Source organism: Phasianus colchicus, chromosome 35, assembly GCF_987193195.1.
Source record: "Phasianus colchicus chromosome 35, bPhaCol1.hap1.1, whole genome shotgun sequence".
In the NCBI taxonomy this organism is placed as follows: Eukaryota; Metazoa; Chordata; class Aves; order Galliformes; family Phasianidae; genus Phasianus; species Phasianus colchicus.
In genome coordinates, this window is record NC_143470.1 from 1,868,609 (window position 1) to 1,893,161 (window position 24,553).

The 24,553-nt window shown below is 62.3% G+C and overlaps 1 protein-coding gene across 1 annotated transcript in view; it reads right to left on the minus strand.

Annotated features, from left to right (window-relative positions):
- Window positions 1-24,553, minus strand: part of EHMT2 (euchromatic histone lysine methyltransferase 2) — a 66,443-nt gene that overhangs the window by 19,551 nt on the left and 22,339 nt on the right. Inside the window, exons 13-20 of the mRNA XM_090129280.1 lie at window positions 24,396-24,502; window positions 22,812-22,934; window positions 22,607-22,708; window positions 20,412-20,516; window positions 15,540-15,694; window positions 11,872-12,039; window positions 6,127-6,271; window positions 3,764-3,841 (exon numbers count right to left, since the gene is read on the minus strand). Of these exons, the coding sequence (XP_089985406.1) occupies window positions 3,764-3,841; window positions 6,127-6,271; window positions 11,872-12,039; window positions 15,540-15,694; window positions 20,412-20,516; window positions 22,607-22,708; window positions 22,812-22,934; window positions 24,396-24,502 (983 nt within the window). The remainder of the gene's footprint in view (window positions 1-3,763; window positions 3,842-6,126; window positions 6,272-11,871; window positions 12,040-15,539; window positions 15,695-20,411; window positions 20,517-22,606; window positions 22,709-22,811; window positions 22,935-24,395; window positions 24,503-24,553) is intronic.

The window sequence follows — 24,553 nt, forward strand, 5'->3', positions numbered from 1 at the left end:
GTGGCTCAGAGGAGCTTCCATTCATAAAACAGGGATTCAAGGGGTTCCCATTCACAAAAATTGGGGTTCTGAAGGGGTTCCATTCACAAAAAACTGGGGTTTTGAGGGGTTTCCATTCATAAAAATGTGGCTTTGAGGAGCTCCCGTTCATAAAATAGGGATTCGAGGGATTTCATTCACAAAAATTGGGGTTCTGAGGAGCTTCCACTCACAAGACAGGGATTCAAGGGGTCTCCATTCACAAAAAATGCAGTTCTGAGGGGGTTCCATTCACAAAAATTGGGGTTTTGAGGAGCCTCCATTCATAAAACAGGGATTCAAGGGGTTCCATTCACAAAAACTGGGGTTTTGAGGGGTTCTCATTCAGAAAAATTGGGGTTTTGAGGGGGTCCCATTCATAAAACAGGGAATCAAGGGGTTTCCATTCACAAATAATGGGGTTTTTGAGCCCCCCCCAATCCAAAACGAGGCCACCCATGGGTTCTATAGGGTCCCCATTCAGAAATAATGGGGATTTTGAGCCCCCCCCAACCCAAAACAAGGCCACCCATGGGTTCTATAGGGTCCCATTCACAAATAATGGGGGATTTGAGCCCCCCCCATCCAAAATGAAGCCACCCATGGGTTCTATAGGGTCCCATTCACAAAAAATGGGGGTTTTGAGCCCCCCCCCATCGAAAACAAGGCCACCCATGGGTTCTATAGGGTCCCATTCACAAATAATGGGGGTTTTGAGCCCCCCCAACCCAAAACAAGGCCACCCATGGGTTCTATAGGGTCCCCATTCAGAAATAATGGGGATTTTGAGCCCCCCCCAACCCAAAACAAGGCCACCCATGGGTTTTATAGGGTCCCCACTCACAAATAATGGGGGATTTGAGCCCCCCCCCATCCAAAATGAGGCCACCCATGGGTTCTATAGGGTCCCATTCACAAAAAATGGGGGTTTTGAGCCCCCCCCCATCGAAAACAAGGCCACCCATGGGTTCTATAGGGTCCCATTCACAAATAATGGGGGATTTGAGCCCCCCCCCATCCAAAATGAAGCCACCCATGGGTTCTATAGGGTCCCCATTCACAAAAAATGGGGGTTTTGAGCCCCCCCCAATCCAAAATGAGGCCACCCATGGGTTCTATAAGGTCCCCATTCACAAATAATGGGGGTTTTGAGCCCCCCCAACCCAAAACAAGGCCACCCATGGGTTCTATAGGGTCCCCATTCAGAAATAATGGGGATTTTGAGCCCCCCCCAACCCAAAACAAGGCCACCCATGGGTTTTATAGGGTCCCCACTCACAAATAATGGGGGATTTGAGCCCCCCCCCATCCAAAATGAGGCCACCCATGGGTTCTATAGGGTCCCATTCACAAAAAATGGGGGTTTTGAGCCCCCCCCCATCGAAAACAAGGCCACCCATGGGTTCTATAGGGTCCCATTCACAAATAATGGGGGATTTGAGCCCCCCCCATCCAAAATGAAGCCACCCATGGGTTCTATAGGGTCCCCATTCACAAAAAATGGGGGTTTTGAGCCCCCCCCAATCCAAAATGAGGCCACCCATGGGTTCTATAAGGTCCCCACTCACAAATAATGGGGGTTTTGAGCCCCCCCAACCCAAAACGAGGCCACCCATGGGTTCTATAGGGTCCCCATTCACAAATAATGGGGGTTTTGAGCCCCCCCCATCCAAAATGAGGCCACCCATGGGTTTGGTGGGGGTCCCACTCACACAAATGAGGATTTTGAGCCCCCCCCCCACCCAAAACGAGGCCACCCATGGGTTTTATAGGGTCCCCATTCACAAATAATGGGGATTTTGAGCCCCCCCCATCCAAAACGAGGCCACCCATGGGTTTATAGGGTCCCCATTCACAAAAAATGGGGGTTTTGAGCCCCCCCCCCTTAAAAATCCAAACCAACTCTCCCATTCCCAACCCCCCCCCCCATCCAAAATCCTCAACCTCTCAAGCAATGAAGGGGGTTTGGGGGGCGGGGGGGGGGTGGGAGGTTTCCATTCACCCAAATTGGGAAGAGGTGGTGGGGGGAGGGTTCTGGGGGGGGGGTTTGGGAGGGTCCTGGAGGAGATATGGGGGGATTTGGGGGGTCCTGGGGGGATTTGGGGTGTTCTATGGGGGATATGAGGGGATTTGGGGGGTCCTGGGGGGGATTTGGGGGATTTTAGGGGTCCTGGGGGGAAAAGGGGGGGATTTTGGGGGTCCTGAGGGTCCTGGGTTGGATTTGGAAGGGTTCTGTGGGGGATTTTGGGGGGTCCTGGGGGTTATTTGGGGGATTTGGGGGGTTCTATGGGGGATATGAGGGGATTTTGGGGGTCCTGAGGGGATATGGGGGGGATTTGGGGGGATTTTGGGGGTCGTGAGGGGATATGGGGGGGATTTTGGGGGTCCTGAAGGGGATATGGGGGGGATTTGGGGGGATTTTGGGGGTCGTGAGGGGATATGGGGGGGATTTTGGGGGTCGTGAGGGGATATGGGGGGGATTTGGGGGGTCCTGAAGGGGATATGGGGGGGATTTGGGGGGATTTTGGGGGTCGTGAGGGGATATGGGCGGGATATGGGGGGGATTTGGGGGTCGTGAGGGGATATGGGGGGGATTTGGGGGGATTTTGGGGGTCGTGAGGGGGATTTGGGGGCTTCTATGGGGGATATGAGGGGATTTTGGGGGGTCCTGGGGGGATTTGGGGAGGATTTTGGGGGTCCTGAGGGTCCTGGGTTGGATTTGGGAGGGTTCTGTGGGGGATTTTGGGGGATTTGGGGGGTCCTGGGGGATTTTGGGGGATCCTGGGGGGGATTTGGGGGATTTTAGGGGTCCTGGGGAGGATATGGGGGGGATTTGGGGGGATTTTGGGGGGTCGTGAGGGGATATGGGGGGGATTTGGGGGGATTTTGGGGGTCGTGAGGGGATATGGGGGGTATTTTTGGGGGGTATTTTGGGGGTCCTGAGGGGATATGGGGGGGATTTGGGGGGATTTTGGGGGTCGTGAGGGGATATGGGGGGGATTTGGGGGTCCTGAGGGGATATGGGGGGGATTTGGGGGGATTTTGGGGGTCGTGAGGGGGATTTGGGGGCTTCTATGGGGGATATGAGGGGATTTTGGGGGGTCCTGGGGGGATTTGGGGAGGATTTGGGGGGTCCTGAGGGTCCTGGGTTGGATTTGGGAGGGTTCTGTGGGGGATTTTGGGGGATTTGGGGGGTCCTGGGGGGATTTTGGGGGATCCGGGGGGGGATTTGGGGGATTTTAGGGGTCCTGGGGAGGATATGGGGGGGATTTTGGGGGTCCTGAGGGTCCTGGGTTGGATTTGGAAGGGTTCTGTGGGGGATTTTGGGGGGTCCTGGGGGTTATTTGGGGGATTTGGGGGGTTCTATGGGGGATATGAGGGGATTTTGGGGGTCCTGAGGGGATATGGTGGGGATTTGGGGGGATTTTGGGGGTCGTGAGGGGATATGGGGGGGATTTGGGGGGTCCTGAGGGGATATGGGGGGGATTTGGGGGGTTCTGAAGGGGATATGGTGGGGATTTGGGGGGATTTTGGGGGTCGTGAGGGGATATGGGGGGGATTTTGGGGGTCCTGAAGGGGATATGGTGGGGATTTGGGGGGATTTTGGGGGCCGTGAGGGGATATGGGGGGGATTTGGGGGGTCCTGAAGGGGATATGGGGGGGATTTGGGGGGATTTTGGGGGCCGTGAGGGGGATTTGGGGGGCTTCTATGGGGGATATGGGGGGAAAAAAACCACCTCCTCACCTTATCATACCAGCAGCGGATGCTGAGCTGCCCACAGAGGCAGTTGGAAGAGGAGCAGTCGTCCTGGCACGTGCAATGCTGGGGGGGGGGGGGGGGCCAGAAATTGAAGACCCCCCCCTTCAACCCCCTCTCAACCCCCCCCCCCCCGAATTCATCTCCTTTTCCAACCCCCCCCCCCCCCCCAAAAAAAAAACCTGGATTTTCTCCTCCAAAAAATGGACCCTTCCCTCCCCCCCCCCCCCCCCAAAAAAAAAAAACCATAAATCCTCCCCCCCCCCCCCCCACAACGACAAAAAGCATAAATTCAAACGCCCCCCCCCCCCCAAAAAAAAACACCCCCCTTTCCCAGCTTCCCCCCTCCAAATCCCCTTCTCCACACTTTGACCCCCCCCCCTCACAAATAATCCTCATTTCCTTTCTCAAAATCCCCATTTCCCCCCCCCAAAACCCCCTGCCCCCCCCCAAAATCCTCATCCCCCCCCCCCAATACCCCCCCCTTATCACCATCCCCCCCCTTATCACCTTTCCCCCCCCCCAACCCCAATAATTCCTCCCTCCCCCCCCCCCCAGCCCCCAAACCCACAATTTTCCCCCATTCAAAGCCCCCAAAATCCCCATTTCCCCCCCCCAAAAAACGTTGCCCCCCCCCAAAAACCCCACTCCCCTCCCCCAAAATCCTCATCCCCCCCCCAATACCCCCCCCTTATCACCATTCCCCCCCCCAACCCCAATAAATCCTCCCTTCCCCCCCCCACCAGCCCCCAAACCCACAAATTTCCCCCATTTAAACCCCCCAAAATCCCCATTTCCCCCCCAAAAACCCCCTGCCCCCCCCCAAAATCCCCATCCCCCCCCAATATCCCCCCCCCTTATCACCTTCCCCCCCCTTATCACCATTCCCCCCCCCAACCCCAAGAATTCCTCCCTTCCCCCCCCCTCCAGCCCCCAAACCCATAAATTTCCCCCATTTAAAGCCCCCAAAATCCCCATTTCCCCCCCCCAAAAACCCCCCCCCCCAAAATCCCCATCCCCCCCCCAATACCCCCCCCTTATCACCATCCCCCCCCTTATCACCATTCCCCCCCCCCCCCAACCCCAATTATTCCTCCCTTCCCCCCCCCTCCAGCCCCCAAACCCACAATTTTCCTCCATTCAAAGCCCCCAAAATCCCCATTTCCCCCCCCCAAAAAACGTTGCCCCCCCCCAAAAACCCCACTCCCCCCCCCCAAAATCCTCATCCCCCCCCCCAATACCCCCCCCTTATCACCATTCCCCCCCCCAACCCCAATAAATCCTCCCTTCCCCCCCCCCTCCAGCCCCCAAACCCACAAATTTCCCCCATTTAAACCCCCCAAAATCCCATTTCCCCCCCCCAAAAACCCCCTGCCCCCCCCCAAAATCCCCATTCCCCCCCCTCTTATCACCATTACAACCCCCCAACCCCCCCAAAGACGCCAAAACCTCCCTTTTTTACCCCCCGAATCCCCCAAAACCCCCTTTTTTAGCCCCCCAAAGACCCCAAATCCCCCCCAAATCCCCCACTTTTACTCCCCAACCCCCCCAAATCCCCTTTTTTAACCCCCCAACCCCCCCAAAGACCCCAAATCCCCCCTTTTTTACCCCCAAGCCCCCCCAAAATCCCTTTTTTATCCCCCAAAGACCCCAAATCCCCCATTTTTTACCCCCAACCCCCCCAAATCCCCCCATCCCCCCTTTTTTGTCCCCAAACCCCCCAAATCCCCCATTTTTTTACCCCCCAACCCCCCAAATCCCCCTTTTTTTGCCCCCCAACCCCCCAAATCCCCCCCAAATCCCCCTTTTTTAACCCCCCAACCCCCCAAATCCCCCCCAATCCCCATTTTTAACCCCCCAACCCCCCCAAATCCCCCATTTTTTTACCCCCCAACCCCCCAAATCCCCCCCAAATCCCCCTTTTTAACCCCCCAACCCCCCAAATCCCCCTTTTTTTGCCCCCCAACCCCCCCAAATCCCCCATTTTTTACCCCCAAGCCCCCCCAAAATCCCTTTTTTATCCCCCAAAGACCCCAAATCCCCCCCACATCCCCCATTTTTTATCCCCCAACCCCCCCAAATCCCCCCATTTTTTAGCCCCAACCCCCCCAAATCCCCCCCAATCCCCCCTTTTTTAACCCCCCAACACCCCAAATCCCCCTTTTTTACCCCCCAACCCCCCAAATCCCCCTTTTTTTGCCCCCCAACCCCCCAAATCCCCCCCAAATCCCCCCCAATCCCCATTTTTAACCCCCCAACCCCCCAAATCCCCCTTTTTTTGCCCCCCAAACCCCCCCAAATCCCCCCCAATCCCCATTTTTAACCCCCCCAGCCCCCCCCCAATCCCCCACCTGCAGGTGGGTGATGTTGTGGTCGATGTTCATGGCCGAGGTCTCGCAGTTCTCGGCGATGTATTTGTAATCCTCAGGGCAGGGCTCCTCGTCCACCGCGTTCACACACGGGATGGGGACGTTTTCGTAACCCCGAGCCACGTCCCTGCAAAAAAAGGGGGGGGGAAAAGGGTTGCAGACCCCCCCACAGACCCCCAAATAACCCCCAAGACCCCCAAAGATCCCCAGGATTCCCTACATCCCAACCAAGACCCCCAAATCCCAACCCATGCCCCCAAATATCCCCAGGGATGTTCTCACAACCCTGAGCCACATCCCTGCAAAAAAAGGGGGGGGGAAAAGGGTTGCAGACCCCCCCACAGACCCCCAAATAACCCCCAAGACCCCCAAAGACACCCAGGATTCCCTACATCCCAACCAAGACCCCCCAAAATCCCCCCAAATCCCCCCCCAGGACCCCACAATATCCCCCAAATATCCCCCAAATATCCTCCAATATCTCCCCAGGACCCCCCAATACCCCCAAGACCCCCCCAGGACCCCCCCACAGACCCCCAAATAACCCCCAAGACCCCCAAAGACCCCCAGGATTCCCTACATCCCAACCAAGACCCCCAAATCCCCCCCCAGGACCCAGGATTCCCTACATCCCAACCAAGACCCCCAAATCCCCCCCCCAGGACCCCCAAATATCCCCCAATATCTCCCCAGGACCCCCAATAACCCCCTAAGACCCCCCCAATACCCCCAAGACCCCCCCACAGACCCCCAAATAACCCCCAAGACCCCCCAAGACCCCCAGGATTCCCCACATCCCAACCAGGACCCCCAAATCCCCTCAAATCCCCCCCCAGGACCCCACAATATCCCCCAAATATCCCCCAATATCTCCCCAGGACCCCCAATACCCCCTAAGACCCCCCCCAGGACCCCCAAAAACCCCCAAGACCCCCCAAGACCCCCCCACAGACCCCCAAATAACCCCCAGGACCCCCTAAGACCTCCAGGATTCCCTACATCCCAACCAGGACCCCCAAATACCCCCCCAGGACCCCCAAATATCCCCAGGGATGTTCTCACAACCCTGAGCCACATCCCTGCAAAATAAGGGGGGGGGAAATGGGATGGAGACCCCCCCACAGACCCCCAAATAAACCCCAAGACCCCCCAAAGACCCCCAGGATTCCCTACATCCCAACCAAGACCCCCAAATCCCAACCCATGCCCCCAAATATCCCCCAAATACCCCCCAATATCCCCCCAGGACCCCCAAAAACCCCTAAGACCCCCCCCAGGACCCCCCAAGACCCCCAAGACCCCCCAAGACCCCCCCACAGACCCCCAAATAACCCCCAGGACCCCCTAAGACCTCCAGGATTCCCTACATCCCAACCAGGACCCCCAAATCCCCCCCCAGGACCCCCAAATATCCCCCAATATCTCCCCAGGACCCCCAATAACCCCCTAAGAGCCCCCCAAGACCCCCCCAGGACCCCCAAATAACCCCCAGGACCCCCAAAGACCCCCAGGATTCCCCACATCCCAACCAAGACCCCCAAATCCCCCCCCCCAGGACCCAGGATTCCCCAAATCCCAACCAGGACCCCCAAATCCCCCCCCAGGACCCCCAAATATCCCCCAATATCTCCCCAGGACCCCCAATAACCCCCTAAGAGCCCCCCAAGACCCCCCCAGGACCCCCAAATAACCCCCAGGACCCCCAAAGACCCCCAGGATTCCCCACATCCCAACCAAGACCCCCAAATCCCCCCCCCAGGACCCAGGATTCCCCAAATCCCAACCAGGACCCCCAAATCCCCCCCAGGACCCCCAAATATCCCCCAATATCTCCCCAGGACCCCCAATAACCCCTAAGACCCCCCACAAAGCCCCCTCAGGACCCCCAAATAACCCCCAGGACCCCCAAAGACCCCCAGGATTCCCCACATCCCAACCAAGACCCCCAAATCCCCCCCCCAGGACCCCAGGATTCCCCAAATCCCCCCCCAGGACCCCCAAATATCCCCCAATATCTCCCCAGGACCCCCAATACCCCCTAAGACCCCCCCAGGACCCCCAAGACCCCCCCCACAGACCCCCAAATAACCCCCAGGACCCCAAAAGACCCCCCAGGATTCCCCACATCCCAACCAAGACCCCAAATCCCCCCCCCAGGACCCCCAAATATCCCCCAATATCTCCCCAGGACCCCCAATAACCCCTAAGACCCCCCCCAGGACCCCCCAAGACCCCCCCACAGACCCCCAAATAACCCCCAAGACCCCCAGAGACCCCCAGGATTCCCCACATCCCAACCAGGACCCCCAAAAATCCCCCCCCAAGACCCCCATAGACCCCCCAACTCCCCCCCCCAGGACCCCCATAATCTGCTCAATCACAACCCAAGACCCCCAGCCCCCCCCCAATCCCCCTCAAACCCCCCCCAGACCCCCAATAACCCCCCCAACCCCCCCCCCCAAGACCCCCTATGACCCCCCCAGACCCCCAATAACCCCCCCAACCCCCCCCAAGACCCCCCCAAACCCCCTCCAACCCCCCCCTCAAATACCAGCTGACGATGCTCTTGCTCTGCAACTCTCTGCCTGCAGCCCCCAGCCTCAAAACCCCCCCAGACCCCCAATAACCCCCCCAAACCCCCCCCAAGACCCCCCCAAACCCCCCTCCTGACCCCTCCTGACCCCCCCCGACCCCCCCCCCAAAATACCTGCTGACGATGCGCTCGGTGCGCAGCGCTCTGCCCGCAGCCCCCAGCCTCAAAACCCCCCCAGACCCCCAATAACCCCCCCAGCCCCCCCCCAAGACCCCCCTATGACCCCCCCAGGACCCCAATAACCCCTCACAACCCCCCAAGACCCCCCCCTGACCCCCCCCCTGACCCCCCCCCCCAAATACCTGCTGACGATGCCCTTGCTCTGCAACTCTCTGCCCGCAGCCCCCAGCCTCAAAACCCCCCCAGACCCCCAATAACCCCCCCAATCCCCCCCAAGACCCCCACAAACCCCCAAGGACCCCAATAACCCCTCAGAACCACCCCAAGACCCCCCCCCGACCCCCCCCCAAATTACCTGCTGACGATGCGCTCGGTGTGCAGCGCTCTGCCCGCAGCCCCCAGCCTCAAAACCCCCCCAGACCCCCAATAACCCCCCCCAGGACCCCAATAACCCCTCAGAACCCCCCAAGACCCCCCAACCCCCCCCCTGAGCCCCCCCCCCAAAATACCAGCTGACGATGCTCTTGCTCTGCAACTCTCTGCCCGCAGCCCCCAGCCTCAAAACCCCCCCAGACCCACAATAACCCCCCACAACCCCCCCCCAAGACCCCCTATGACCCCCCCAGACCCCCAATAACCCCCCCAGGACCCCCCCCCAGGACCCCCTATGACCCCCCCAGGACCCCAATAACCCCTCACAACCCCCCCCTCAAATACCTGCTAACGATGCTCTTGCTCTGCAACTCTCTGCCCGCAGCCCCCAGCCTCAAAACCCCCCCAGACCCCCAATAACCCCCCAATCCCCCCCCAAGACCCCCTATGACCCCCCCAGACCCCCAATAACCCCCCCAACCCCCCCCCAAGACCCCCTATGACCCCCCCCCGACCCCAATAACCCCCCCAACCCGCCCCCAAGACCCCCTATGACCCCCCCAGACCCCCAATAACCCCCCCAACACCCCCCCAAGACCCCCTATGACCCCCCCAGGACCCCAATAAGCCCCCCAACCCCCCCCAAGACCCCCTCAAACCCCCCTCCTGACCCCCCCCCCAAATACCTGCTGACGATGCTCTTGCTCTGCAACTCTCTGCCTGCAGCCCCCAGCCTCAAAACCCCCCCAGACCCCCAATAACCCCCCCAGCCCCCCCCCAAGACCCCCTATGACCCCCCCAGACCCCCAATAACCCCCCCAAACCCCCCCCAAGACCCCCCCCCCAAATTACCTGCTGACGATGCGCTCGGTGCGCAGCGCTCTGCCCGCGGCCCCCAGCCTCAAAACCCCCCCAGACCCCCAATAACCCCCCCAGCCCCCCCCCCAAGACCCCGATGACCCCCCCAGGACCCCAATAACCCCTCAGAACCCCCCAACCCCCCTCCAAGACCCCCCCCAATAACACTCCCTGAGCCCCCCCCCCAAAATACCTGCTGACGATGCTCTTGCTCTGCAACTCTCTGCCCGCAGCCCCCAGCCTCAAAACCCCCCCAGACCCCCAATAACCCCCCCAAGCCCCCCCCAGGACCCCCCAAACCCCCCCCAACCTCCCCCCAAGACAGCCTATGACCCCCCCAGACCCCCAATAACCCCTCACAACCCCCCAAGACCCCCCCCAAACCCCCCTCCTGACCCCCCCCTCAAATACCTGCTGACGATGCTCTTGCTCTGCAACTCTCTGCCCGCAGCCCCCAGCCTCAAAACCCCCCCAGACCCCCAATAACCCCCCCAAACCCCCCCCACGACCCCCCCACGACCCCCTATGACCCCCCCAGGACCCCAATAACCCCTCAAAATCCCCCATTACCCCCCCTCCCGACCCCCCCTGAGCCCCCCCCCCAAAATACCTGCTGACGATGCTCTTGCTCTGCAACTCTCTGCCCACAGCCCCCAGCCTCAAAACCCCCCCAGACCCCCAATAACCCCCCCAGCCCCCCCCCAAGACCCCCCCAAGACCCCCTATGACCCCCCCAGGACCCCAATAACCCCTCACAACCCCCCAAGAACCCCCCCAACCCCCCCCCCCGAGCCCCCCCCCCAAAATACCTGCTAACAATGCTCTTGCTCTGCAACTCTCTGCCCTCAGCCCCCAGCCTCAAAACCCCCCCAGACCCCCAATAACCCCCCCAACGCCCCCCCAAGACCCCCTATGACCCCCCCAGACCCCCAATAACTGCCCCAACCCCCACCAACACCCCCCAACCCCCCCCCCTGAGCCCCCCCCCCCAAAATACCTGCTGACGATGCTCTTGCTCTGCAACTCTCTGCCCACAGCCCCCAGCCTCAAAACCCCCCCAGACCCCCAATAACCCCCCCAAACCCCCCCCCAGGACCCCCCAAACCCCCCCAAACCCCCCCCACGACCCCCTATGACCCCCCCAGGACCCCAATAACCCCTCAAAATCCCCCATTACCCCCCCTCCCGACCCCCCCTGAGCCCCCCCCCCCAAAATACCTGCTGACGATGCTCTTGCTCTGCAACTCTCTGCCCGCAGCCCCCAGCCTCAAAACCCCCCCAGACCCCCAATAACCCCCCAATCCCCCCCCCAAGACCCCCTATGACCCCCCCAGACCCCCAATAACCCCCCCAACCCCCCCCCAACACCCCCTATGACCCCCCCCGACCCCAATAACCCCCCCAACCCCCCCCCAAGACTCCCTATGACCCCCCCCGACCCCAATAACCCCCCCAACCCCCCCCCAAGACCCCCTATGACCCCCCCAGACCCCCAATAACCCCCCCAACCCCCCTCCAAGACCCCCTATGACCCCCCCAGGACCCCAATAACCCCCCCAACCCCCCCCAAGACCCCCTATGACCCCCCCAGACCCCCAATAACCCCCCCAACCCCCCCCAAGACCCCCCCAAACCCCCTCCAACCCCCCCCTCAAATACCAGCTGACAATGCTCTTGCTCTGCAACTCTCTGCCCGCAGCCCCCAGCCTCAAAACCCCCCCAGACCCCCAATAACCCCCCCAAACCCCCCTCCTGACCCCCCCCGACCCCCCCCCCCAAATTACCTGCTGACGATGCGCTCGGTGCGCAGCGCTCTGCCCGCAGCCCCCAGCCTCAATTTGCGGTTGAGCTGCAGGGCCACCCAAACGTCTGAACGTTCGGGGGTCAAATCCAGGGGTGAATCCCCCTCTTTATTCCTCAATTCGGGATCGGCCCCCCGGGACAGGAACAAACTGGGGAGGGGGGGGGGGGAGCAAAAAATAGTGGGGGGGGGCCCTTCTGAGAGACCCTTCAAATACCCCCAAATCCCACCCAGGAACCCCCTGTTCTCTATGGAACATCAGGACCCCCCCCCCAAGCACCCATAGGATCCTCTGCACCTTTAGGACCACCAGGACGCCCCCCACCCCAAAAAAAATCCCCACTGCCCCCCCCCCCCAGCACCCCAGCACCCCAAGGACCCCCCCCAACCCTGAGACCCCCCCTCCAATTCCCCCACGACCCCCAGTGCCCTATAGAACCTCACAGACCCCCCCACAGCACCCATACGATCCTCTGCACCTTTAGGACCCCCAGGACCCCCCCACCCCAAAAAAAACGTCCCCCTGCCCCCCCCCCAGCACCCCAGCACCCCAAGGACCCCCCCCAACCCTGAGACCCCCCCTCCAATTCCCCCACGACCCCCAGTGCCCTATAGAACCTCACAGACCCCCCCCACAGCACCCATACGATCCTCTGCACCTTTAGGACCCCCAGGACCCCCCCACCCCAAAAAAAACGTCCCCCTGCCCCCCCCCCAGCACCCCAGCACCCCAAGGACCCCCCCCCAACCCTGAGACCCCCCCCCCAATTCCCCCATGACCCCCAGTGCCCTATAGAACCTCACGGACCCCCCCCACAGCACCCATAGGATCCTCTGCACCTTTGGGACCCTGCGACCCCCCCACCCCCCCTCCCAGCACCCCAAGGACCCCCCCCCACCCCCGAGACCCCCCAGCACCTCAGGGACCCCCCCCAACCCCGAGACCCCCCCCCAATTCCCCCACGACCCCCAGTGCCCTATAGAACCTCACGCCCCACCCCGCCCCCCCCAGCACCCATAGGATCCTCTGCACCTTTGGGACCCTGTGACCCCCCCACTGCCCCCCCCCCAGCACCCCAAGGACCCCCCCCCACCCCTGAGACCGCCCAGCACCTCAGGGCCCCCCCCCAACCCCGAGACCCCCCCCCAATTCCCCCACGACCCCCAGTGCCCTATAGAACCTCACGGACCCCCCCCCAAGCACCCATAGGATCCTCTGCACCTTTGGGACCCCCAGGACCCCCCCACCCCAAAAAAAATGTCCCCCTGCCCCCCCCCCCAGCACCCCAAGGACCCCCCCCCACCCTGAGACCCCCCAGCACCTCAGGGACCCCCCCCAACCTCGAGACCCCCCCCCAATTCCCCCACGACCCCCAGTGCCCTATAGAACCTCACGGACCCCCCCCCCACAGCACCCATAGGATCCTCTGCACCTTTGGACCCTGCGACCCCCCCCCAAAAAAAAAACTCCCCACTGCCCCCCCCCAGCACCCCAAGGACCCCCCCCCAACCGCGAGACCCCCCCCCAATTCCCCCATGACCCCCAGTGCCCTATAGAACCTCACAGACCCCCCCTCCCCACAGCACCCATAGGATCCTCTGCACCTTTAGGACCCCCAGGACCCCCCCCACCCCAAAAAAAACGTCCCCCTGCCCCCCCCCCAGCACCCCAAGGACCCCCCCACCCCTGAGACCCCCCAGCACCTCAGGGACCCCCCCCAACCTCGAGACCCCCCCCCAATGACACCCAACACCCCCCCCATCCCAATTCCTACAGGACCCACAGCACCCACAGCACCCCATCACCCCTCCTACGACCCCACCGCTCCCCCCCCCTCAAATTTTCAACCCCCCCTCCAAATTTTCGACCCCCCCCCCTAAATGTTCATCCCCCCCCCTACATGACACCCAATACCCCCCATCCCCCCCAATTCCTACAGCACCCACAGCACCCACAGCACCCATCACCCCTCCTATGACCTCATCGCTCCCCCCCCCTTCAAATTTTCGACCCCCCCTCCAAATTTTCGACCTCCCCCTCAAATTTTCGACCCCCCCCTCAAACTTTCAACCCCCCCTGTTGCCCCCCCACCCCAAGACACCCAATACCCCCCCATCCCAATTCCTACAGCACCCACAGCACCCCATCACCCCTCCTACGACCCCATCGCTCCCCCCCTTCAAATTTTCGACCCCCCCCTCCAAGTTTTCGACCCCCCCCTCAAATTTTCGACCCCCCCCTCAAACTTTCAACCCCCCCTGTTGCCCCCCCACCCCAAGACACCCAATACCCCCCCATCCCAATTCCTACAGCACCCACAGCACCCCATCACCCCTCCTACGACCCCATCGCTCCCCCCCCTCAAATTTTCGACCCCCCCCTCCAAATTTTTGACCCCCCCCCCAAATTTTTACCCCCCCCTTGTTGCCCCCCCCCTTCATGACAGCCAAAACCCCCCATCCCAATTCCTACAGCACCCACAGCACCCACAGCACCCCATCACCCCTCCTACGACCCCATCGCTCCCCCCCTTCAAATTTTCGACCCCCCCCTCCAAGTTTTCGACCCCCCCCTCAAATTTTCGACCCCCCCCTCAAACTTTCAACCCCCCCTGTTGCCCCCCCACCCCAAGATACCCAACAGCCCCCCCATCCCAATTCCTACAGCACCCACAGCACCCCATCACCCCTCCTACGACCCCATCGCTCCCCCCCCTCAAATTTTTGACCCCCCCTCCAAATTTTCGACCCCCCCCCAAATTTTCGACCCCCCCCCCTACATGACACCCAACAGCCCCCCCCTACATGACACCCAATACCCCCCTCCCCTCCAATTCCTATAGAACCCACAGCACCCCATCACCCCTCCTACGACCCCATCGCTCCCCCCCCCCTCAAATTTTCGACCCCCCCTCAAGATTTTCGACCCCCCCCCAAATTTTTACCCCCCCCTTGTTGCCCCCCCACCCCAAGATACCCAACACCCCCCCCACCCCAATTCCTACAGCACCCACAGCACCCACAGCACCCCATCACCCCTCCTACGACCCCATCGCTCCCCCCCTCAAATTTTCGACCCCCCCTCCAAATTTTCGACCCCCCCCCAAATTTTGACCCCCCCCCTTGTTGCCCCCCCACCCCAAGATACCCAACACCCCCCCCATCCCAATTCCTATAGAACCCACATCACCCACAGCACCCCATCACCCCTCCTACGACCCCATCGCTCCCCCCCCTCAAATTTTCGATCCCCCCTCCAAATTTTCGACCCCCCCCCAAATTTTGACCCCCCCCCTTGTTGCCCCCCCACCCCAAGATACCCAACACCCCCCCCATCCCAATTCCTACAGCACCCACAGCACCCACAGCACCCCATCACCCCTCCTACGACCCCATCGCTCCCCCCCCCTCAAATTTTCGATCCCCCCTCCAAATTTTCGACCCCCCCCCAAATTTGGACCCCCCCCTTGTTGCCCCCCCCCCCCACCAGTGACCCCAATCCCCCCCCCATCCCAATTCCTACAGCACCCACAGCACCCACAGCACTCCATCACCCCTCCTACGACCCCATCCCTCCCCCCCCCTCAAATTTTCGACCCCCCCCTCCAAATTTTCGACCCCCCCCCCCCAAATTTTTGACCCCCCCCCTACATGACACAGTCGTGGTAGCTCTCCCTGGCGGCGATGTGCAGCGGTGTGTCCCCATGGAAGTTGACAGCATGGAGGTCACAGCGGGCGTCCAGCAGAACCTGGGCGATTTCGGCGCTGCCCGTGAACGAAGCCCAGTGCAGGCAGATGTTCTCCTCCTGGGGGGGGGGGAATTTTTGATTGGGGGGGGGGTCAATGGGGTGCTGGGGGGGTCAGTTGGGTCAATGGGGGGATTTTGGGGGGGGTTATGGGGGTTAAAAGGGGTTTTGGGGGGGGTGGGGGGGCGTAAATGGGGGTTTTATGGGGGGTGGGGGGGTTGACATTGATGTTATGGGGAGGGGGGAGCTGATGTTCTCCTTGGGGGGGAGCAAAGGGGGGGGGGGGCAAAGGGTGGGGTGAAGATTTTGATGTGGGGGGGTCAATGGGGGGATTTTGGGGGGGGTTATGGGGGGATTTTGGGGGGGGTTATGGGGGTTAAAAGGGGTTTTGGGGGGGTGGGGGGGCGTAAATGGGGGTTTTATGGGGGGTGGGGGGACCTGAGATTGACATTGGGGAGGGGGGGGGAGATGTTCTCCTCCTGGGGGGGGGCAAAAGGGGGGGGGGGGAGAATTTTGATGGGGGGGGTCAGTTGGGTCAATGGGGGGATTTTGGGGGGGTTATGGGGGTTAAAAGGGGTTTTGGGGGGGGTGGGGGGGCGTAAATGGGGGTTTTATGGGGGGTGGGGGGGGTTGGAACTCATTTTATGGGGGGGAGGGGGGAGATGTTCTGCTCCTGGGGGGGGGTCAAGGGGGGGGGGGGGTGAAGATTTTGATGTGGGGGGGGTCAATGGGGGGATTTTGGGGGGGGTTATGGGGGTTAAAAGGGGTTTTTGGGGGGGGTGGGGGGTCGTAAATGGGGGTTTTATGGGGGGTGGGGGGGGTTGGAACTCATTTTATGGGGGGGAGGGGGGAGATGTTCTGCTCCTGGGGGGGGGGAAATTTTGATGGGGGGGGGTCAGTTGGGTCAATGGGGGGATTTTGGGGGGGGTTACGGGGGTTAAAAGGGGTTTTGGGGGGGGTGGGGGGGCGTAAATGGGGGTTTTATGGGGGGTGGGGGGGTTGAGATTGACATTGGGGGGGGGAGATGTTCTCCTCCTGTGGGGGGGGGATGGGGGGGGGGGGTGAAGATTTTTATGTGGGGGGGGTCAATGGGGTGCTGGGGGGGTCAGTTGGGTCAATGGGGGGATTTTGGGGGGGGTTATGGGGGTTAAAAGGGGTTTTGGGGGGGGTGGGGGGGTGTAAATGGGGGGTTTATGGGGGGTGGGGGGGGGCAGATGTTCTCCTACTGGGGGGGGGGCCAAAGGGGGGGGGGGGAAATTTTGATGGGGGGGGGGTCAGTTGGGTCAATGGGGGGATTTTGGGGGGGGTTATGGGGGGATTTTGGGGGGGGTTACGGGGGTTAAAAGGGGTTTTGGGGGGGGTGGGGGGGCGTAAATGGGGGGTTTATGGGGGGGTGGGGGGGTTGAGATTGACATTGGGGGGGGGGGGAGATGTTCTCCTCCTGGGGGGGGGTCAAGGGGGGGGGGGTGAAAATTTTGATGTGGGGGGGTCAATGGGGGGATTTTGGGGGGGGTTATGGGGGTTAAAAGGGGTTTTGGGGGGGGTGGGGGGGCGTAAATGGGGGTTTTATGGGGGGTGGGGGGGGTTGAGATTGACATTGGGGGGGGGGGGGAGATGTTCTCCTCCTGGGGGGGGGTCAAGGGGGGGGGGGTGAAAATTTTGATGTGGGGGGGTCAATGGGGGGATTTTGGGGGGGGTTATGGGGGTTAAAAGGGGTTTTGGGGGGGGTGGGGGGGCGTAAATGGGGGTTTTATGGGGGGTGGGGGGGGTTGAGATTGACATTGGGGGGGGGGGGAGATGTTCTCCTCCTGGGGGGGGGGGCCACGGGGTCCCCAATTGCCCCAGTTTGTCCCCAATTGCCCCAGGGTGTCCCTAATTGCCCCAGAAGAGCCCCAAACTGCCCCAGTCTGTCCCTAATTGCCCCATGGGGTCCCAAACTGCCCCAGGGGGTCCCTAATTGCCCCAGAGGAGCCCCAAAACTGCCCCAGGGGGTCCACAATTGCCCCAGTCTGTCCCCAATTGCCCCAGAGGAGCCCCAAACTGCCCCAGGGGGGTCCACAATTGCCCCAGGGGGTCCCAAATTGCCCCAGAGGAGCCCCAGAACTGCCCCAGGGGGTCCCAAATTGCCCCAGTTTGTCCCCAGTTGCCCCCGAGGAGCCCCAAACTGCCCCAGTCTGTCCCTAATTGCCCCAGGGGGTCCACAATTGCCCCAGGGGGTCCCCAATTGCCCCAGAGGGCCCCAGAACTGCCCCAGTCTGTCCCTAATTGCCCCAGGGGGTCCCAAACTGCCCCAGTTTGTCCCCAATTGCCCCAGAGGACCCCAGAACTGCCCCAGTCTGTCCCTAATTGCCCCAGGGGGTCCCAAACTGCCCCAGTTTGTCCCCAATTGCCCCAGTCTGTCCCTAATTGCCCCAGGGGGTCTCGAACTGCCCCAGGGGGTCCCCAATTACCCCAATCTGTCCCCAATTGCCCCAGAGGAGCCCCAAACTGCCCCAGGGGGTCCCAAACTGCCCCAGGGGGTCCACAATTGCCCCAGGGGGTCCCAAATTGCCCCCGAGGAGCCCCAGAACTGCCCCAGGGGGTCCCAGAATTGCCCCAGGGGGTCCACAATTGCCCCAGAAGTACCCCAGAACTGCCCCAAAGGTGCCCCAGAATTGCCCCAGGGGGTCCCTAATTGCCCCAGCGGAGCCCCAGAACTGCCCCAGTTTGTCCCCAATTGCCCCCGAGGAGCCCCAGAACTGCCCCAGTCTGTCCCTAATTGCCCCAGGGGGTCCCAAACTGCCCCAGTTTGTCCCCAATTGCCCCAGAGGACCCCAGAACTGCCCCAGTCTGTCCCTAATTGCCCCAGGGGGTCCCAAACTGCCCCAGTTTGTCCCCAATTGCCCCAGAGGTGCCCCAGAACTGCCCCAGTTTGTCCCCAATTGCCCCAGTTTGTCCCCAATTGCCCCAGAAGTACCCCAGAACTGCCCCAAAGGTGCCCCAGAATTGCCCCAGGGGGTCCCTAATTGCCCCAGAGGAGCCCCAGAACTGCCCCAGAGGAGCCCCAAACTGCCCCAGGGGGTCCCCAATTGCCCCAGTTTGACCCCAAACTGCCCCAGGGGATCCACAATTGCCCCAGGGGGTCCCCAATTGCCCCTGAGGAGCCCCAAACTGCCCCAGGGGGTCCCAAACTGCCCCAGGGGGTCCACAATTGCCCCAGAGGACCCCAGAACTACCCCAGGGGGTCCCAATTGCCCCAGTTTGTCCCAAATTGCCCCAGTCTGTCCCTAATTGCCCCAGGGGGTCCCGAACTGCCCCAGTTTGTCCCCAATTGCCCCAGAGGTGCCCCAGAACTGCCCCAGTTTGTCCCCAATTGCCCCCGAGGAGCCCCAAACTGCCCCAGTCTGTCCCTAATTGCCCCAGAGGAGCCCCAAACTGCCCCAGTCTGTCCCCAATTGCCCCCAAGGAGCCCCAAACTGCCCCAGTCTGTCCCTAATTGCCCCAAGGGGTCCCAAACTGCCCCAGGGGGTCCCCAATTGCCCCAGTTTGTCCCCAATTGCCCCAGAGGAGCCCCAAACTGCCCCAGTCTGTCCCCAACTGCCCCCGAGGAGCCCCAAACTGCCCCAGTCTGTCCCTAATTGCCCCAGGGGGTCCCAAATTGCCCCAGTCTGTCCCCAATTGCCCCAGAGGAGCCCCAGAACTGCCCCAGGGGGTCCCAGAACTGCCCCAGGGCGTCCACAATTGCCCCAGGGGGTCTCGAATTGCCCCAGAAGAGCCCCAGAACTGCCCCAGTCTGTCCCCAATTGCCCCCAAGGAGCCCCAAACTGCCCCAGTCTGTCCCTAATTGCCCCAAGGGGTCCCAAACTGCCCCAGGGGGTCCCCAATTGCCCCAGTTTGTCCCCAATTGCCCCAGAGGAGCCCCAAACTGCCCCAGTCTGTCCCCAACTGCCCCCGAGGAGCCCCAAACTGCCCCAGTCTGTCCCTAATTGCCCCAGGGGGTCCCAAACTGCCCCAGTTTGTCCCCAATTGCCCCAGTCTGTCCCTAATTGCCCCAGGGGGTCTCGAACTGCCCCAGGGGGTCCCCAATTACCCCAATCTGTCCCCAATTGCCCCAGAGGAGCCCCAAACTGCCCCAGGGGGTCCCAGAACTGCCCCAGGGCGTCCACAATTGCCCCAGGGGGTCTCGAATTGCCCCAGAAGAGCCCCAGAACTGCCCCAGGGGGTCCCAAACTGCCCCAGTTTGTCCCCAATTGCCCCAGTCTGTCCCCAATTGCCCCCGAGGAGCCCCAAACTGCCCCAGTCTGTCCCTAATTGCCCCAGAGGAGCCCCAAACTGCCCCAGTCTGTCCCTAATTGCCCCAGGGGGTCCCAAATTGCCCCAGTCTGTCCCCAATTGCCCCCGAGGAGCCCCAAACTGCCCCAGTCTGTCCCTAATTGCCCCAGGGGGTCCCAAATTGCCCCAGTCTGTCCCCAATTGCCCCCGAGGAGCCCCAAACTGCCCCAGTCTGTCCCTAATTGCCCCAGGGGGTCCCAAATTGCCCCAGTTTGTCCCCAATTGCCCCAGAGGAGCCCCAGAACTGCCCCAGGGGGTCCCAGAACTGCCCCAGGGCGTCCACAATTGCCCCAGGGGGTCTCGAATTGCCCCAGAAGAGCCCCATAACTGCCCAAGTCTGTCCGCAATTGCCCCCAAGGAGCCCCAAACTGCCCCAGTCTGTCCCTAATTGCCCCAGGGGGTCCCGAACTGCCCCAGGGGGTCCATATATTTTATTTTTTTTGGAGGGGGGGGGGGGGGGTCTCACGTTGTCAGTCAGGGTGACGTCGGCCCCCCGCGTCAGCAGCCGCCGGATGACGTCGATGTGTTTGTGCTCCGCAGCCCAAATAATGGGGGTCCAACCTCCGTTGTCCTGGGGGGGGGGGGCAGGAGTGGAATTTGGGGGGGGGGGAGTCAGTGAGCCACACAGATCAGGACCCCCCCCCCCCCCCCCACAATAATTCCCCTAAAAACCCCAGGATTGATCCCAGCATCACCTCAGACCCCCCCCAGACCCCCTCAAGACCCCCCAGACCCCCCCAGGACACACTTAACATCCCCTCAACCCCCCCCCAGGACCCCCCCAGGCCCCCCCAGGACCCCCTCAAGACCCCCCAACCCCCCCAGGACCCCCCCAGACCCTCCAAGCCCCCCCCCAAGACCCCCCCCCCACCCAAACCTGCGCATTGACGTCCACCTCCCCATTACTCAGCATCACCTCCACCATCTCCAGGTCCCAGGACCCCCCAGACCCCCCCAGGACTCCCTTAAGACCCCCAAAACCCCCCCAGGACCCCCCCCAAAACCCCCCCAGACCCCCCCAGGACCCCCTTAAGACCCCCCAACCCCCCCCAAGACCCCCCCAGACCCCCCCAAACTCCCCTCAACTCTGCACATTGACATCCAACTCCCCATTGCTCAGCAGCACCAGGTTCCAGGACCCCCCAGACCCCCCCAGGACCCCCTTAAGACCCCCAAAATCCCCCCAAGACCCCCACAGACCCCCCCAAGACCCCCACAGACCCTCCCAGGACCCCCTTAAGACCCCCCAACCCCCCCCAGGACCCCTCCAGACCCCCCCAAACCCCCTCAACTCTGCGCATTGACATCCACCTCCCCATTGCTCAGCAGCACCAGGTTCCAGGACCCCCCAGACCCCCCCAAGACCCCCTTAAGACCCCCAAAACCCCCCCAGAACCCCCCCAGACCCCCCAAGCCCCCGCCCATGACCCCCCCCCCCACCCAAATCTGCGCATTGACGTCCACCTCCCCATTGCTCAGCATCACCTCCACCATCTCCAGGTTCCAGAACCCCCCAGACCCCCCCAGGATCCCCTCAAGACCCCTCAAACCCCCGCAAACCCCCCAAGACCCCCTCAAAACCCCCCCAGACCCCCCAAAACCCCCTCAGACCCCCCCAAACCCCCCTCAACTCTGCGCATTGACATCCACCACCCCATTGCTCAGCAGCACCAGGTTCCAGGACCCCCCAGACCCCCCCAGGACCCCCAAAACCCCCCCAAACCCCCCCAGGACCCCGCCAGGCCCCCCCAGGACCCCCTTAAGACCCCCCAACCCCCCCCAGGACCCCCCCAGACCCCCCCAAACCCCCCTCAACTCCGTGCACTGACGTCCACCTCCCCATTACTCAGCATCACCTCCACCATCTCCAGGTTCCAGAACCCCCCAGACCCCCCCAGGATCCCCTCAAGACCCCCAAAACCCCCCCAGGACCCCCCCAAAACCCCCCCAGTGCCCCCCAGGACCCCCTTAAGACCCCCCAACCCCCCCCAGGACCCCCTCAGACCCCCCAAACCCCCCTCAACTCTGCGCATTGACATCCACCTCCCCATTGCTCAGCAGCACCAGGTTCCAGGACCCCCCAGACCCCCCCAAGACCCCCTTAAGACCCCCAAAACCCCCCCAGAACCCCCCCAGACCCCCCAAGCCCCCGCCCATGACCCCCCCCCCCACCCAAATCTGCGCATTGACGTCCACCTCCCCATTGCTCAGCATCACCTCCACCATCTCCAGGTTCCAGAACCCCCCAGACCCCCCCAGGATCCCCTCAAGACCCCTCAAACCCCCGCAAACCCCCCAAGACCCCCTCAAAACCCCCCCAGACCCCCCAAAACCCCCTCAGACCCCCCCAAACCCCCCTCAACTCTGCGCATTGACATCCACCACCCCATTGCTCAGCAGCACCAGGTTCCAGGACCCCCCAGACCCCCCCAGGACCCCCTCAAGACCCCCAAAATCCCCCCAAGACCCCCACAGACCCTCCCAGGACCCCCCCAACCCCCCCAAGGCCCCCCAACCTGTGCACTGACATCCACCTCCCCATTGCTCAGCATCACCTCCACCATCTCCAGGTTCCAGGACCCCCCAGACCCCTTCAAGACCCCCCAAAACCCCCCCAAACCCCCCAAGCCCCCCCCCCAGGACCCCCCCCCCCTCCCAAACCTGCGCATTGACGTCCACCTCCCCAGTGCTCAGCAGCAGCTCCACCATCTCCAGGTTCCCATTTTTGGCAGCGTGATGCAAACAAGTCGAACCGTCCTCCTCCTTTTTAAATCCCCCCCCCCCCACCAAAAATTAGAAACTGGGGGGGGGTTTATGATATGATGGGGGGGTCGGGGGGGGGGGTAATGAAGACCCCCCCACCCACCTTGCTGTAGACACAGCCCCCCCGGCGCAGCATATAACGGGCTGCTTCCACGTGGTTGTTGGCCACCGCCTCCATCAGGGGGGTGCGACGCAGTTTGTCTGTTGCGTTGATGTTGGCCCCTGCCTGGTTTATTTTTTTTGGGGGGGGGGGGAATAAATTTGGTGACCCCCCCCCCCCACACCACCACCATGTAGCCCCCCCCCCCCCCCCCAAGATCCCCCAAGATGGATTCTTTCCTTCCTCAGCACCCCAAAATCATTGCCCCCCCCCAGACCCATTCAGGACCCCCCCAGGCCCCTTCTGACCCCCCCAGACCCACTCAGGGCCCCCCCAGACCCCTTTCTGACCCCCCCAGATCCACTCAGGACCCCCCCAGACCCCTTCTGACGCCCCCCAGACCCCTTCAGGACCCCCCCAGACCATTTCTGACCCCCCCAGACCCACTCAGACCCCTTTAGACCCCTTTCTGGCCCCCCCAGACCCACTCAGGACCCCCCCAGACCCCTTACAACCCCCCCCGACCCACTCAGGACCCCCCCAAATCCCTTCAGGGCCCCCCCAGACCCCTTCTGACCCCCCCAAACCCACTCAGAGCCCCCCCAGACCCACTCAGAACCCCCCCAGACCCCTTCTGACCCCCCCCAAACCCCTTCACAACCCCCCCAGACCCACTCAGGACCACCCCCAGACCCCTTCTAACCCCCCCAGACCCCTTCTGACCCCCCCAGACCCACTCAGAACCCCCCCAGACCCCTTCAGGACCCCCTCACAACCCCTTCAGGACCCCCTCACAACCCCTTCAGGCCCCTTCTAACCCCCCCAAACCCATTCAGAACCCCCCCAGACCCCTTCTAACCCCCCCAGACCCCTTCTGACCCCCCCAGACCCACTCAGAACCCCCCCAGACCCCTTCAGGACCCCCTCACAACCCCTTCAGGCCCCTTCTAACCCCCCCAAACCCATTCAGAACCCCCCCAGACCCATTCAGGACCCCCCCAGACCCCTTCTGACCCCCCCAGACCCACTCAGAACCCCCCCAGACCCCTTCTGACCCCCCCAAACCCACTCAGACCCCCCCCAGACCCACTCAGAACCCCCCCAGACCCCTTCTGACCCCCCCCAAACCCCTTCACAACCCCCCCAGACCCACTCAGGACCACCCCCAGACCCCTTCTAACCCCGCCAGACCCCTTCTGACCCCCCCAGACCCCTTCTGACCCCCCCAGACCCACTCAGAACCCCCCCAGACCCCTTCAGGACCCCCTCACAACCCCTTCAGGACCCCCTCACAACCCCTTCAGGCCCCTTCTAACCCCCCCAAACCCATTCAGAACCCCCCCAGACCCCTTCTAACCCCCCCAGACCCCTTCTGACCCCCCCAGACCCACTCAGAACCCCCCCAGACCCCTTCAGGACCCCCTCACAACCCCTTCAGGCCCCTTCTAACCCCCCCAAACCCATTCAGAACCCCCCCAGACCCATTCAGGACCCCCTCAGACCCCTTCACGACCCCCCCAGACCCACTCAGGACCCCCCCCAACCCCCCCTTTTCCCTTTTTTAGCCCCCCCCCCCCCTCTCCAAACCTGCAGCAGGAGGTGGCAGATCTCCAGGTAACCCTTTTGTGCAGCAGCGTGGAGTGGGGTGCGTTTGCTTTGAGCATCGCTTTGGAAGTTGGGATCCAAATTGTCCACTTTTTTTTTTTTTTTGGGGGGGGGGGGGGGGAATGAAAGACAAGTGGGGG